This window comes from Adiantum capillus-veneris, chromosome 29, assembly GCF_014529385.1.
Source record: "Adiantum capillus-veneris isolate H3 chromosome 29, ASM1452938v2, whole genome shotgun sequence".
In the NCBI taxonomy this organism is placed as follows: domain Eukaryota; kingdom Viridiplantae; phylum Streptophyta; class Polypodiopsida; order Polypodiales; family Pteridaceae; genus Adiantum; species Adiantum capillus-veneris.
In genome coordinates this window covers 27,620,602-27,637,652 of record NC_140959.1, presented here as the reverse complement: position 1 = coordinate 27,637,652, position 17,051 = coordinate 27,620,602, and the positions used below count along the sequence as shown (strand labels likewise).

At 43.2% G+C, this 17,051-nt stretch overlaps 1 protein-coding gene across 1 annotated transcript; it reads left to right on the top strand.

Annotated features, from left to right (window-relative positions):
- Window positions 1-1,819: 1,819 nt before the first annotated feature.
- Window positions 1,820-4,919, top strand: LOC147418947 (pentatricopeptide repeat-containing protein At3g09040, mitochondrial-like). Its single transcript, XM_086506424.1, has one exon. It carries the CDS (start codon window positions 2,182-2,184, stop codon window positions 4,384-4,386), a length of 2,205 nt encoding a protein of 734 aa, XP_086362550.1. The 5' UTR covers window positions 1,820-2,181; the 3' UTR covers window positions 4,387-4,919.
- Window positions 4,920-17,051: the final 12,132 nt, after the last annotated feature.

The window sequence follows — 17,051 nt, the reverse complement described above, 5'->3', positions numbered from 1 at the left end:
CTGCTTCTTCCACAATGGGAAATTGGTTCCATCTAGCTTCTTGATATTGTAAAGAGCAGTGTCCTGTGATGCAGCCATAGCTACGCTTCACAGTGGTTTACTTTCCTGGGAAAAATTCGGCAGAGTTTCCCCTGTAAACTGACCTCTGAACCAATATCAACCTGTCAAATGAACCAAGAAAGCTTCAAATTCTGCATAAATTTCGGCAGAGTCTCCTTTGTAAAATGGCTCTGGTGTACTCAAAAACAGACCAAAAAACAGCTCAAAAAAACACTATCTCTCTGACACTGTAAGCTGCGGGTAAACCTGTCCTGCACCTGTACTGTCTCTCACTGTCCTGTCACTATCCTGTAAGCATAGACTGTGACAATGCCTCAACGGCAGTAAAGCAAAGATGCAATCCCAACTGTCTAATTCACAGTCAATACATCCTAGCTGCCTATCTAAGGGTGCTCGAGGGATCGCTCCAAGACCTGTATCACCGAAAGGATCTCAACATTCGAGAATCCCCCAGCTCAATAAAACCTCACTCGACCCTCAACAAAGGCTGCAGTAAATCTGACAGTACATAGACTTCCCACAAAGTCATACATCCACAAATTTCCCACTATATGTTGTAACCGCTGCGGCGGTTGTTTGCTGCGTGACTCACAGCCAGCAAACCCTCAACAAACATACATCATCTCTGACAATACATCCCATGTGGAAGTACCTGCAATGTCAGGATGAAATCTGGAATATCAAGCAGCAAACACAAGCTACCTGATGAACTAGTGGATGTCGCCCTACAGTCTGTGTGTAGATGCGCCCGTGTCGTATGTGACACACCTCCAAGAACTGTGAGTCGTCCTTCGATGTGTAGACAGCCACAAATCAACACTCTGGGAGTGTCAATATCCTCGGCACCTGCAGTCGTAGGCTGAAAACCCCAAATTTGCAGAGTCGGATCTGCACCCATCGAGACCACGTAATCGAAAATGGCCTGCGCAGACCTTTTGTCGAAGCCGAACGGTGGCCGAGATGACCTCAGAATGAAATTCTGAGAACACCGAGCCCTTCGCACTATCCCACGAGATTTGGGGCCGTGTCTTCGCCTGTCGAATTTCACTCCAATCTGAGTTGGTGACTCTAGCCTCCTGCAGTGCTGCCCCGAGCCTCGATCTGAGCTCTGATACCAGTTGAAGGAGTACAAGCGGAAGTGCGACGCGAGAGAGAGTGCAAGAAGAAGAGCACGACGATATGGTGAACTCTCTCTACTGTAATGTGTAGAGCATAGTGAGTTCTTATTAGGTTTTTACAAAAGAATATGTGTACATACCTGGCGGCCCGCCCACTTACCTGGGCGACCACATTGGGCTTTATACCCCAACAAAGCGTACACACACACGCACTCGACACACACACACACACACACACACACACAAGGCGGTTGTGATGCTGAAGGTCTCTCTCACACTCACCTCCCTTTCTCACACACACACACCAAACTTAAACTACAGAGTTGACGAGTTGTACAAGACTCGCGCTGGAAGCTAACTGTCGAGGCAACGGAGGGCGGTCCGACGCTGGAACAGAGAGGAGCAGGAAATCACTACCACACACACACACACACACAGTCCAGCTCGTGACTAGGGCTGCAAGTACCGCGAGCAGAACTCAGCACACCACACACGCACATACACACACGCGCGCACACACAAGCCCCCACCACACACACACACACACACACACACGCACGATGAAAAATTTTAACATGATCATAAATCTAAGCGACGAGTCTCTACCTCAAGCCTTGTTATTCCAGAGGAAAATGGGATAAGCTGCCACACTTGGGGCATAGAAAGGTTATTCCGTTTTCCTCCTCATTCTCTCTCTCTCTCTCTCTCTCTCTCTCTCTCTCTCTCTCACACACACACACACACACACACACACACACACACACACACACAAGTATAATGTAGTAGGAACGACCCCATAGAATCTATTCCGGTTGAGGATTCGGCCAACTTCCAAGCGAAAGTGCTCAATAGCAGAAGACAGGGCGATGGATCATGGGACGATGTACTGTTTTGGTGAGGCTGAGAAGTTAAAAGCCTCTGCACACGCTCGATTCGTTCTCTCTAAGAGCCGGTTTCGTAGAGCGGCGCCAAGAAGGCAGCAATATCCGCTACACAAGCAACCATGGAGAGGAAGAGAATTAGTCTTTCTTTTGTGAGCTCACTTAAAGACTGTGCGAAGAAGAAGGATTTGTACCAAGGCACCAGGATACATGATGATATTCGCAATAGTGGGTTACTTGAAAATAACACATACTTAGGCAACACGTTAGTCAGTATGTATGCCAAATGTGGTGCACTTGAGAAAGCACAGAAAATGCTTGAGGAGCTGCCTGTCCGAGATGTTGTCTCTTGGAACGCATTGATTGTGGGATATGCTCAACAGGGACAGGGCCAGGAAGCTCTGGGCTGTTTTCAGCGCATGCAAAGCGAGGGTGTCTCTCCAGATGCAATCACTTATGCTAGCATCTTGAAGGCTTGTGGTACTGTGCAGGACGCTGATATGGGCAAAAAAATTCACGATGATATTTTTAGTCAAGGGCTGCTGAAAAAAGACATCGTGCTTGGCAATGCCTTGGTCGACATGTATGCCAAATGTGGTGTACTTCAGAAAGCACAAAAAGTGCTTGACGAACTTCCTCTGCGGAATGTTGTCTCTTGGAACACCATCATTGCGGGATATGCCCAACAGGGGCAGGGCCGGGAAGCTCTGGACTGTTTTTGGCGGATGCAAAGGGAGGACATCGGTCCAAATGCAATCACCTATGCTTGCATCTTGAGGGCATGTGGCCTTACGCAAGATGTTGATATGGGCAAAAGAATTCACGATGATATTGTTAGTCAGGGGCTGTTGAAGAAAAACATCGGGCTTGGCCTTGCCTTGGTGGACATGTATGCCAAATGTGGTGTACTTCAGAAAGCACAAAAAGTGCTTGAGGAGCTTCCTGTTCGGGATGTCGTCTCTTGGAACGCACTGATTACGGGATATGCTCAACAGGGGCAGTGTCAGGAAGCTTTGGGCTGTTTTCAGCGGATGCGAGGCGAGGGCATCACTCCAGATGCAATTACCTATGCTTGCATCTTGAAGGCATGTGGCACGACGCAAGATGCTGATATGGGCAAAAGAATTCACGATGATGTTGTTAGTCAGGGGCTGTTGAGAGAAAACATCGTACTTGGCACTGCCTTGGTCGACATGTATGCCAAATGTGGCGTACTTCAGAAGGCACAACAAGTGCTTGATGAGCTTGCTGTCCGGAACATCGTCTCTTGGAATGCACTGATTGCGGGATATGCCCAACAGGGGCAGGGCCAGGAAGCTTTGGGTTGTTTTCAGCGGATGCAAGGCGAGAGCATCACTCCAGATGCAATCACCTATGCTTGCATCTTGAAGGCTTGTGGCACTATGCGAGATGCTGATATGGGCAAGAGAATTCAGGACGATATTATTAGTCAGGGGCTATTGAGAGAAAACGTTGTGCTTGCCACTGCCTTGGTCGACATGTATGCCAAATGTGGTGTACTTCAGAAAGCACAAAAAGTGCTTGACGAGTTTCCTGCCCGGAATGTCGACTCTTGGAATGCACTGATTACAGGGTATGCCCAGCACGGGCAGGGCCAGGAAGCTCTTGCCTGTTTTCAGCAGATGCGAGGCGAGGGCATCGTTCCAGATGCAATTACCTACGCTTGCATCTTGAAGGCATGTGGCACTACGCGAGACGCTGATATGGGCAAAAGAATTCATGATGATATTGTTAGTCAGGGGCTGTTGAGAGAAAACATTGTGCTTGGCAGTGCTTTGGTTGACATGTATGCTAAATGTGGTGTACTTCAGAAAGCACAAAAAGTCCTTGATGAGCTTCCTGTCCGGGATGTCGTCTCTTGGAGTGCATTGATTGCGGGATATGCCCAACTGGGGCAGGGCCAGGAAGCTCTGGGCTGTTTTCAGCGAATGCAAAAGGAGGGCATCTCTCCTAATGCAGTCACCTATGCTTGCATCTTGAAGGCATGTGGCACTATGCAAGACGCTCACATGGGCAAAGAAATTCACGATCGTATTGCTAGTCAGGGGCTGTTAAGAGAAAACGTTATGCTTGGCAGTGCCTTAGTCGACATGTATGCCAAATGTGGTGTACTTCAAAAAGCACAAAAAGTGCTTGACGAGCTTCCTGTCCGGGATGTTGTCTCTTGGAGTGCATTGATTGCGGGATATGCCCAACAGGGACAGGGCCAGGAAGCTTTGGTCTGTCTTCAGCAGATGCAAAGGGAGGGCATCTCTCCAGACGAAATCACCTATGCATTGGTCATGAAGGCCATGCTTACATCTTGAAGGCATGTTATATTATGCAAGATGCCAGCATGTGCTAAAAAATTCACAATGAAAAAAAGAACTTTGGAACCTTTTGGGATGAGAAAAGAGGGTAGCTTGTAGAGAAAAAGGAAACGGAGAGAGTAGCTTGCACAGCACGTATGCCACATCTGTTTTTCTGGACTCTTTTGAGTCTCCTTCCTCTCTCCCCTATCTCTCTCGCACTCTTATGCATAGAGAGAATGGTGTTTCCCCGTTGCTGCAGTCTCTCAATGTCAAGCATGAATAGAATTGTGTTGATGAGATTAATGTTTCCCTGTTGTTGCAGTCTATCAACGTCAAGCATGAATAGAATTGTGTTGATGTTGCCGTAGCTCCATGGACAGGGGATTCATTCTTGAAAGAAGGTCAGAGCAGGGTATCCATGTTTGATTTGCATAGCCCAGATGCTCTCCTTTTAGCTAAAGGGGGGCTTTACCATGGCTATCTTTGTGTGTGTGTGTGTGTGTGTGTGTGTGTGAGAGAGAGAGAGAGAGAGAGAGAGAGAGAGAGAGCCAGCATTGACTGTTGTAAACAAGCTTTCCAAAATGTCGAGCAGATTGCGGATAGATCGAGCACTCATGGGGCTATCTCATAATTGATACAATAGAATAAAAGGGAGAGTGATAACCATATGCGTTCTCTAGAGTATGTCAGAATTAGAATCTACACAAAAGTGGGTAGATCCTTGGTCTTCTTCTTCTTCTTGTTATTATTCATCAGCAACAGAGATCGTGTTCTTGGTTGACTTTTCATTGGTGAAGCACTTCTTTTCTGGTTGATTCTTGTTCTTGAAGTAGCAACATATAGGAGGATGCCTTGTCTTCCCACAATGGGTGCATTTATTGGTACTCTAATACTCCTTAGCTTGCCACCAAGTAAAACACTTGGTCTTTGATGTTGAGGCGAGGTACACTCTTAAGAGTCCTCCTTGTTTGTGCTTCTTGTTGTAGGGAAATTTTTTAGCTTGTAGATCTAGTGGTTCCTTTTCTTGGCAAGATAGTCACTATGATGTCATATTGAGGTGGAAGTGCTCCTAAGATGACTGCAACGTTATCTTTTTCCTTGATTTCACAATTTATGAAGGTGAGTTAGAGTAACTAGACTAGTTAGACTTGCAATATCTTCTCCGCTTTCCATGGTGAGCTTATAGAATTTTCTCTCAAGGGGAGCTCTACTCTTCTTTGCCCGTGCCCGAAAGTTCTTCTCCAAGATATCCGAGGCCCGAGTCAAAGGCACTTGTGGATTCATCAATGAATTAAACATAATTGGAATGCAATGCAATGATGATAATGACTAGTGCTTGTTCATCTTTAGCTTGAAGTTTCTCATTGATTTTAGAGGACGAGGATCTAGTCTGTGCAGGTTCAATTTGGTTTTTGTCGAGTGATAGCTTAATGACTACAAGTTTTTTGTCATTAGTTAACCACACATAATAGTTTTCGACTAGGTGACTTCTTTGCCCATAAACTTCTCAATATCTTTCTCTTCCATATCGATGATGAAGTGGTCTCTATGGATTTTGTTTATCCAGTAGGTGCTAGTATGTAGATTCCTTACAAGAGCAATATCATGAGAATATCACTAAATCATCTTTATAGTGAAGAATATCCTTGATTATGCTCGGATGTGTGTGTGTGTGTGTGTGTGTGTGTGTGTGTGTGTGTGTGAGAGAGAGAGAGAGAGAGAGAGAGATTTAAGAGATTGCTCTTTGAATTGAAGCTTCGGTAAGATTTATTGGCTCAACAAAACCTTTGATTGAATTTAGATGAGATTGAAAAAGCCTTGAGGAGCTTGTTGCTATGTGGGAATGAAGTCTTTGATTGAATTTAGATGAGATTGAAAAAACCTTGAGGAGCTTGTTGCTATTGTTACCATATACATGTGGTAGTGATGTGTGTGAACACACTAAGACCGCCGGGGCATTTTTCCCCTCTTTAGGAGGTTTTTTCCCCTGAGCATTGTATATACGCCCATCACTCTAGGGCTATCAATTTTTCCATTGCACACTAAGTAACACACTCTCTATTGTGTGCCTTGAGCTTTCTTCGTCTTCTCCAAGCTGTGTGTGTTTCTCTATAACCCTAATTCCAACAATTGGTATTAGAGCAGTTCACGTCCTCCCGGGCTTAGTCGCCAGCTGCTCCAACACACGTCTGCTCACTTTCTCCGATTTCAGTGAGCTTTGGCGAGCGTTCGTAGGTCGAAAAAAATTTCGGGAGAACTCGAAGAGTCTGGTCTGCTCAGAATTTTGATTTGGGCTCATTTCGGCCTCCGTTTTCACTATAGGCAGTACTGCACAGGCTATTTCGTCATTTTGTGCAGAATTCCTGTCAGTGTCGTTTTCTGCATAACAGGTGCCTTATAGTCTTCTACGGTTTGTGCTATATAGCACAGGTTGTTCTCGCTCCGTTTCTCCTATTTTCGAGCAGTTTTCACATTAGGTGCAGCATTTACCATGGCTGACAACAACAACACAAATGTGTTCAAGATGTTTGCTGCTGACGACAAGTTGGATGGGGACAACTACCCTATGTGGGCTTATATGATGCAACATGTTCTTGTGTCAAAAGGCGTCTGGAACATTGTGCAGGGCATTGATGTACGTCCTGGTTCTGAGGATGTAGGCGATGTTGAGGATGTTGCAGGTCTTGCTACAAGGATTGCAGCTGTTAGAGTTGTTTTGCCTATGGCAGAACAAGCTCGTTGGGATGTTAAGGATGCGCAGGCTCATGCATTGATTGCGTTGTCTGTGAAGCACACCATTGTTCCTCACATCAGTTTAGCAAAATTTGCAAAACAGGCTTGGGATATTTTAGCAGGTCTTTATGTAAGCCGCAATGAGGCTAAAATTGCTTTGCTGCGTAAAGAGCTGGAGTCGAAGATTATGCATGAGGAAGATGATATGGACACTTTCCTTGCTAGTGTCAAGGATATCAATGAGCGGCTTATTTCTGCAGGTGAAGTCATTTCAGACAGTTCCCTTGTGCAGACTGTTCTTGATGCCTTACCAGATTCCTACCAGACTTTTGCTAGTACTTGGAGACTGATGACCCAAGGAAATCGTGAAGTTGTCAAGTTTGATGCATTATGCACATTGCTGTTGCAAGAGTCACTTTCTAGAAAAAACAGGACTAGGCAGCGTGCAGATGAACAGGCTTTTATTGCTTCTCAAAGAAGGGGTGGTAACAGTAATGCAACCACTTCTTATGGTTCTGCTACGAGTGGCAAAAATTATGTTCCTAATGCTTCTGCTGGCAGTACTTCGCCTGGCAATTCTTGTGATAAGGGCAAAAAGAAGATGCGTTGCCATTATTGTAAAGCCAATGATCACTTAATCAAGTCATGTCCTAAGTTGAAGGCCAAAGAGGCTAAGAAGAAAGAGGGTGGTTCCACTGCAAATGCTGGTTCAACTACAAATGCAGCCATTGTTGAGTCTTCTGTGAAAGGAGACTGTGTTGCTGATGTTGATGCAGAATGGGCTTTTAGCGCAGAGTGCACATACAATCCTGTTGTCCACGATGCATGCTTGTGAGTTGCTGCAGATTCACATGTGTGGTATTTCGACAATGGTGCTACAAAGCACATTACCTCACATCGTGAATTGTTTACCTCTCTTGAGTCTGTCCCTCATGGGAATTCAGTCACTTGTGCCAACAACACCTCTTATCCAATTCAGAGAGTCGGAAAGATTGTGCTCATTGTTGCTAATAACAGTTCCTTCACACTTGTTGATGCACTTTATGTCTTAGGATCAAGAAGAATCTCTTGTCTGTATCCGCACTTGCTAGACTTGGACTTGTGGTCAAATTTGTGGATGACAGATATACAGTTCATGATCTCAGTTTTGGTGATGAAATTGTTGCATCTGGGCTTTTGTGCCGTGGGCTATATAAGCTCACTTTGTATGACAAGTGTGGACAAAATTTTGCAAATGATGTTGCAGATTCAAGGGCTATTTCAGATGCAAAACTTTGGCATGCACGTTTTGGTCATCTGAATTTTGCTAGTTTGCTGCGTTTGCAAAAATCTGATATGGTTGCTTCTTTGCCACCTCTTGAAGCACCTGTCAAACATGTTTGTGAAGGCTGTATTTTGCGTAAGATGCAGCGTTCCAAATTTCCAAAGGATGGTTCACAGTTCGGGCCACATGCAGGTTGCAGCTTGTGCATAGTGATGTTTGTGGGCCCATGCAAACTCCGTCCTTGGCCAATTACCTGTACTTCGTGACTTTCATTGATGATTACTCCAGGCATGCATGGGTATTTCCGCTTAAAGCGAAGTTCGAAGTTTTTATGTGCTTCAAACAATTTCTGGCTATGGCTGAAAATTTCTCGAAATGTACTATGGGCACCCTCCATTCTGATCGAGGGGGGGAGTATATGTCTCATGAATTTAATGCATTTCTAGCTAGTCGTGGGATAAAACACCAATGTACAGTGCCTTATACACCTCAACAAAATGGTGTTGCTGAGAGGAAAAACAGGTCACTGACCGAAATGGCACGATGTATGGTCAAAAGTCAAGCTTTGCCACATTCTTTTTGGCTTGAGGCCATTATGTGTGCCACTTATGTACTTAACAGGTGTCCTATGAAAGCTTTGCAGTCTATTACTCCATCTGAAGCATGGCATGATAGAAAACCTTCTATTGAGCACATGCGTGTTTTTGGTTGTTTGGCATATGCTTTGGTGCCACAAGTGCAGCGCAGAAAATTGGATGATAAGGCTATCAAATGTATTTTTGTTGGTTATAGTGCTGAAAGCAAAGGTTACAGGTTGTATCATCCGCAAACAAAACGTATTCTAGTTTCATGGGATGTAGTGTTTGTGGAAGATTCTGTTCAGCCCTTGCTGTCATGCACTAGAGACAGTAATGTAAGCTCAAAGGACATGTATGACACTTTGTTGCCTCTTTTCAGTGGTGATACGAATGTAAGTTTCAATGAGGCAAATGTACAGCCTATGGGGGTTTCTAAAAATGTTCTAAACAGCCTATTACTGATGCAGATGTACATGATGTACTTAATGAGGAAAGGGCTCAAAATGAGCAGGCTAGAGGTATGCCAAAATGGCTGGTGCACACTTTGTGTGACAGTAAATTGGATGCACCTTTGTCTAGTCGTACTCGTTCAGGCTCTCGCCATGCATCAGATTGTTACGCTTTGGCTGTGTCTAGCTTACATGATGTTGAGGAGCCTCTGACTTTTGATGAAGCACAAAATTTAGAAAATTGGATGGCTGCCATGCAATCAAAATATGATGCACTTATAGAAAATGACACATGTACTTTATGTGATTTTCTTCCTGGCAAAAAGGCCATTGGTATGAAGTGGGTTTACAAGTTGAAACGCAAGCTAGATGGTGAGATCGATCGCCATCAGGCTCGACTTGTTGCAAAGGGTTATGCACAGCAAAAAGGCATAGATTATGAAGAGACTTTTGCTCCCACTTGTCGTATGACTACTGTGCGTTTTCTATGTGCACTGACAGCTCATTTTGGTTGGGATGTACATCAATCAGACATTGTTTCTGCTTTCTTGAATGGTGACATATTTGAGGAAGTTTATGTAACGCAGCCTCGCGGTTTTGTCATAAAAGGACAAGAGGACAACGTGTGCAAATGTAAGAAGGCTTTGTATGGGTTGAAGCAATCTCCTCGTGCTTGGTATGAGAAAGCTGACACTCATTTGGTCAAACAAGGCTTTCGTAACAGTCCAACAGAAAGCACATTGTATGTAAAGCGTGAGGGTGATGTACTTCTGATTGTGGTTCTTTATGTTGATGATTTGCTGATCACTGGACCAAATGAGAGACATATTGCTGAATTTAAGGCTGATTTGAATGCTACTTTCAAGATGAAAGATTTGGGACTGTTGCATCATTACTTGGGTATACAGTTTAAGCAGTGTGATGGTGGTATTGCCTTGTGTCAAAAAATTTACATAGAGACATTTCTATGTAAGTTTGGACTTGAGGATTGCAAACCTATTGCCACTCCCATGGAAACAGGTTTGAAGTTAAGTATACATGATGCTGGCGATCCTGCTGATGTCACTCTTTACCAAACTGTTGTTGGCTGCCTCATTTATGTATGCAACACGAGGCCGGATATTCAGTTTGCAGTGTCACAAGTCAGCAGATTTATGCATAGCCCAGGGTCTAAGCATTGGCAGGCTGTCAAGAGGATTTTCCGCTACCTTAGTGGCACTTTACATCTTGGCTTGTTTTATCCCAAGGGGGGATCATTGCCGCCAGACTTACATGCTTTTTGGGACTCAGATTGGGCTGGTTGTTTTGACACGCGAGTGTCCACGAGTGGTTTTTGTTTCATGCTTGGCAGTTCATGTATATCATGGTTGAGCAAGAAGCAACCTACTGTGGCCACTTCGAGTTGTGAGGCTGAGTACATGGCAGTCTTCACAGCTACGGTTGAGTGTGTATGGCTCAGACGCCTTATGGTGGCTGATTTGGGTGTTGGACAGGACATTGCCTATCTACACTGACAGTCAGAGCGCATTGGCAGTTGCGAGGAACCCAGTTTTTCATGCTCGCACAAAGCACATTGAGGTGCATTACCACTATGTCAGGGAGAGGCTCTCAGCAGGAGAGATCAGCTTGGATTATGTGCCAACACAGGACAACCTTGCAGATCTTTTCACAAAGGCATTGTCTCGTGAGAAGCTTGAAGCTTTCCGCAAAGCTTTGGGCTTACTCCCCTTTGTGGACTGATCCTGTCCTCAGGGCATGGCACTTCCCTTTACTCATGTGCCAGCTCTCGTTCACCGCATCACTCCAGGGGGGATTTGTTACCATATACATGTGGAGTGATGTGTGTGAACACACTAGGACCGCCGGGGCATTTTTCCTTGTTTAGGAGGTTTTTTCCCCCGTGCATTTTATATACACCCATCACTCTAGGGCTATCTATCTTTCCATTGCACACTAAGTAACACACTCTCTATTGTGTGCCTTGAGCTTCCTTTGTCTTCTCCAAGCTGTGTGTGTTTCTCTGCAACCCTAATTCCAACAGCTATAAAGTCCTATGTACAATTTGTTGGTAGTTCACGGGAAATGCCTCTTGGCCGACCCCAAAAGGGTTGTACATCAAGTTGAAGAGCTGGGTCTGCTTGGGGTGGCAAAAGGTGTTGATGACCCAGACTGTGAAGCATCTGCTAGTGGACCCAAACATAGTCTCCAATACACTTTACTGCCAAAGCTCGTGTCTACCCCCAACTCTAAAAATAGGCAATGGACCTTGAACCCATAACAACAAGCTTCCAATAATAGTCAATGGGCTAGCCAAGTGGCCACAAGAAAGAACCACACAAACAAAGAATAACTGATTGAATCAAAGCACTTAATTACTTGTAATGAAGTAAGTGAGCATAGAGATTCTCAACACTATCATTGATGCAAGTAATTAGTGAATGAAAGAGGATTTTTATTAGGATTAAGCTAGGTAGATTCACACACGTTAATGTAGTCTAATGACCTCTTAGTCTATAGTCTAATCATCCACGTCAATTAGTGGCACAAGGGACTTTCACCAATGTACGTAACTACACTTGGGGATTACGATAGAGATTAGAAATTCTAATAACCAAATAGCCTATCAGACCAATCCTCATAAGGCTCTGATACCACTTGATGGAGTATAGAGCTATTTTGTAGAAAGCTTTTGCATTAGGGACACCCTAGTAGCAGTTTTCCAACAACTGCCTAGAGTATGTGAGTGTCGGAGGTGTCAGGCATCAATAGATATGCCGAGTCTGGTAAGAACACAGTTTTGTCCTCTGATGAAGAGGCCACATTTGCAAATTGTCTGGGAGCACTTGGAGCCCATATTACCATATGTGTGTGTGTGTGTGTGTGTGTGTGTGCGTGCGCGTGTTTATGATTGAATACCTAACAATAGTTTGATTTCACAAACTGTTAAACTATACAATGGGACTCGACATCGGATATAACATACATACTTAGAGATAACTCAAATTTTACAAGAGAATACTGCTAGAGTCATAGAAAAGCCTGTACATATGGAAAAGTTTAATATTTACAACTGAATCAAATTATATAAGACTCATACAAAGAGCTAATTGGCTCATGCAAGAGGTCAAATGTCACATGCAAAGGTCCCTAGAAAGAGTGGGCTTGCCCTTGATTGTAGGAGATGCTTTTGGTACTACATGCAAAATGCATGAGCTCAAAGGTGCACGTCATTTCATTTAATGTGGTGTTATCTCATGTAATTTGAAAATGCAGGGAGTAAGGGGATGTTCATAGACTAAAACCCATACACAACACACCCCTCAAGCTTAAACACATCTCAAGGAGGCACTCTCCATGGGAACTGCCTCTCATCACCAACACATGATAATATAGAGAATTGTTCTATCATCTTAGTGCCAAATTTAGATCATTCGATCCAAGAAAGGTCAACCTCACCACCAAACACCATTTTTATGCCAAGTTTACAAACCATAAAATTCAACGTATGGGGGAGGGGCTAATAATGAGACCAAAGATGGAGCTACCAACAAAAAACAAGAGAAGATAGAGGAAAGCAAGGAACCTAGATAATAAATCACATAGATGCAAGAAGATCCCAAGAAAGAATCAAACAACATCATAAAAGGATAAAGGCAAAGCTATTCTAGCTTCTGATCTGGAAGACTAGGCAAGACTTAAGGCCAAAATGGATAAAGAGCTGAAAAAGCTACTAGAAAAAGTCATCAAAATGCAACATTAGGTACAAGAAAAGCAAGTGCAGGTTTTCATTGCTGAGTTTTTGGCTCAATTCACAGGAGCCTGACCTTCCATAGCCATCATAAGTAGTGTGGCTGAACAAAGGAAGCTCTCCTCAATGCAAGAATGCACGAGTCCTTAAAAGAAGATCAATAAGAAAAGTTGCGGACCTATGGGGGCAAAGGTAGCCAAAATATTGACAAACCAAATCATACACAAGAGCCAAAGATAATTGCTATAAGTCCAACCCCATCAGCCTCTCAACCGAAACCTCAAAAAACTACGCAATAAATGAAAGACTCTTTAAGCCACAACTCTTGCAAACAAAGAACCAACCAAAGCAAGATGAGCCTCCAAATTTATAACCAAGCCTCAACAACCAAGAATTAGTTGAGGATGCCCATTAAAGCTACAACAAAGAAATGTGGTGTAAAATAAAAAGGTAACATGAAGGGGGCAAGAAGATGGAGCGAGAGCAATAAAAAAGGAGGTACCTTTAATCCTAAGGAGTGACCTAATGGCCAAAAATATGTTTCTACATTGTATTGATTGCTTATGTAGAGAACTCATATGCTAAGCCAATGGGCTCATGTACTTGTGATGAACACAATATAGTCTGTACCGTCTCATAGTATTCATCTTCTTACTTTGTTTGTTATTTGTTGTGAAGTACTTTATGACTCCTTTTATCCTTTGTCCTTGTCTTTGAGTGCTTTACATTCTCATTTGACTATTGAGGAGTAAGGCACATATTGAATTTGCTAGCTATATTGTTAAAGTTTTTTAGGTTGAAGAATAGGGAAATGGAAGACTAAGAAAATGAAAGGGACTTAAGCAGGTAGACACAAGAGTAGGTTAGAGGCATTCAAGAAGTGTGGCCATATACATGTGGTAGTGATGTGTGTGAACACAACTTAGGATCGCCGGGGCATTTTAGTGCATTGTACATACGTCCATCATTCTAGGGCTATTTATCTTTCCATTGCACACTAAGTAAAACACTCTCTGTTGTGTGCCTTGAGCTTCCTTCGTCTTCTCCAAGCTGTGTGTGTTTTTCTGTAACCCTAATTCCAACAATTAGTATCAAAGCAACTTGCGTCCTCTCTGGCTTAATCGCCAACAACTCCAACACACGCCTGCTCACTTTCTCCGATTTCAGTGAACTTTGGCGAGCATTCACAGGTGGAAAAATATTTTGAGAGAACTCGAAGAGCTTAGTCTACTTAGATTTCAGATTCGGGCTCATTTCGGCCTCTGTTTCCTCTACAGCACGTGTTGTTTCCGCTTCGTTTCTCCTCTTTTCAGGCAGTTTTCACATCAGGTGCATGCATTCGCCATGGCTGACAATAAGAAAAGTTGAGGACCTATGGGGGCAAAGGTAGCCAAAATCTTGACAAACCAAATCATACACAAGAGCCAAAGATAATTTCTATAAGTCCAACCCCATCAGCCTCTCAACCGAAACCTCAAAAAACTACGCAATAAATGAAAGACTCTTTAACCCACAACTATTGCAAACAAAGAACCAACCAAAGCAAGATGAGCCTCCAAATGTATAACCAAGCCTCAACAACCAAGAATTAGTTGAAGATGCCTATTAAAGCTACAACAAAGAAATGTGGTGTAAAGTAAAAAGGTAACATGTAGGGGGCAAGAAGATGGAGCGAGAGCAATAAAAAAGGAGGTACCCTTAATCCTAAGGAGTGACCTAATGGCCAAAAATATGTTTCTCCATTGTATGGATTGCTTATGTAGAGAACTCATATGCTAAGCCAAGCCAATGGGCTCATGTACTTGTGATGAACACAATATAGTCTGTACCGTCGCATAGTATTCATCTTCTTACTTTCTTTGTTATTTGTTTTGAAGTACTTTATGACTCCTTTTATCCTTTGTCCTTGTCTTTGAGTGCTTTACATTCTCATTTGACTATGGATTAATTGTGTACACTTGGCATGAATCGCTGAAGTCTTTCTCGTTTCTTTCTTGTACACAACTAGCTGTCAATATTTGGTGATCCTATTGAGGAGTAAGGTACATATTGAATTTGCTAGCTATATTCTTAAAGTTTTTTAGGTTGAAGACTAGGGAAATGGTAGACTAAGAAAATGAAAGGGACTTAAGCAGGTAGAGACACAAGAGTAGGTTAGAGGCATTCAAGAAGTGTGGCCATATACATGTGGTAGTGATGTGTGTGAACACAACTTAGGATCGCCGGGACATTTTAGTGCATTGTACATACGTCCATCATTCTAGGGCTATCTATCTTTCCATTGCACACTAAGTAAAACACTCTCTGTTGTGTGCCTTGAGATTCCTTCATCTTCTCCAAGCTGTGTGCGTTTTCCTGTAACCCTAATTCCAACAATTGGTATCAGAGCAAGTTGCGTCCTCTCTGGCTTAATCGCCAAACAACTCCAGCACACACCTGCTCACTTTGTCCGATTTCAGTGAGCTTTGGTGAGCATTCACAGGTGGAAAAATATTTTGAGAGAACTCGAAGAGCTTAGTCTACTCAGATTTCAGTTTCGGGCTCATTTTGCCCTCCGTTTCCACTATAGCACGTGCTGTTCCCGCTTCGTTTCTCCTCTTTCCAGGCAGTTTTCACATCAGGTGCATGCATTCGCCATGGCTGACAACAACACATGTGTTCAAGATGTTTGTTGTTGAGGACAAGTTATTTGTTGCAAGATGTTTGCTATTGAGGACAAGTTGGATGGGGACAATTACCCTTTGTGGGCTTACATGATGCAAAATGTTTTTGTGTCAAAAGGTGTCTAGAATATTATTGTGCTTACTACTGTAAATGGTAGTTCTTTTACACTTGTTGATGCACTTTATGTACCTGGGATCAAGAAGAATCTTTTGTCTATATTTGCACTTGCTAGACTTGGACTTGTAGTCAAGTTTGTGGATGACGGATGTACATTACATGATCTCAGTTTTGGTGATAAAATTGTTGCATCTGGCATTTTATGTCGTGGGTTGTATAATCTCACTTTGTGACAAATGTGGGCAAAATTTTGCAAATGCAGTTGTGGATTCAAAGGCTATTTCAAATGCAAAACTTTGGCATGCACATTTTGGACATCTGAATTTTTCCAATTTGCTGCGTTTGCAAAAATCTGATATGGTTGCTTCTTTGTCGCCTCTTGAAGCCCATGTCAAACATGTTTGTAAAGGCATTATTTTGGGTAAGATGTAGTGGTCAAAGTTTCCAAAGGATGGTTCAATTAGAACCACATGCACGTTGCAGCTTGTGCATAGTGATGTTTGTGGGCCCATGCAAACTCTGTCCTTGGGCAATTACCTTTACTTTGTGACTTTCATTGATGATTACTCCAAGCATGCATGGCTAAAAATATTTATGTGCTTCAAACAATTTTTGTGAAGTTCAAAGTATTTATGTGCTTCAAACAATTTTTGGCTATGGCTAAAAATGTCTCGATATGTACTATGGGCACCCTCCATTCTGATGGAGGGGGGGAGTATATGTCTCATGAATTTAATGCATTTTTAGCTAGTCGTGGGATAAAATACCAATGTACAGTGCCTTATACGCCTCAGCAAAATGGTGTTGCTGAGAGGAAAAATAGGTCACTTACGGAAATGGCACGATGTATGGTCAAAAGTCAAGCTTTGCCCCATTCGTTTTGGCTTGAGGCCATCATGTGTGCCACTTATGTACTTGACAGGTGTCCTACAAAAGGTTTGCAGTCTATTACAAGGTCTTTTATGTATGCAACACAAGGTCGGATATTCAGTTTGCAGTCTCATAGGTAAGCAGATTTATGCATAGCCTAGGGTCTAAGCATTGGCAAGCTGTCAAGAGGATTTTTCCCTACTTGAGTGGCAATTTACATCTTGGCTTATTTTATCCCAAGGGGGGATCATTGCCAC

What these genes read in the sequence shown, in the direction of transcription:
- LOC147418947 (XM_086506424.1), top strand. Translation starts at nt 2,182, where the DNA reads ATGGAGAGGAAGAGAATTAGTCTTTCTTTTGTGAGCTCACTTAAAGAC.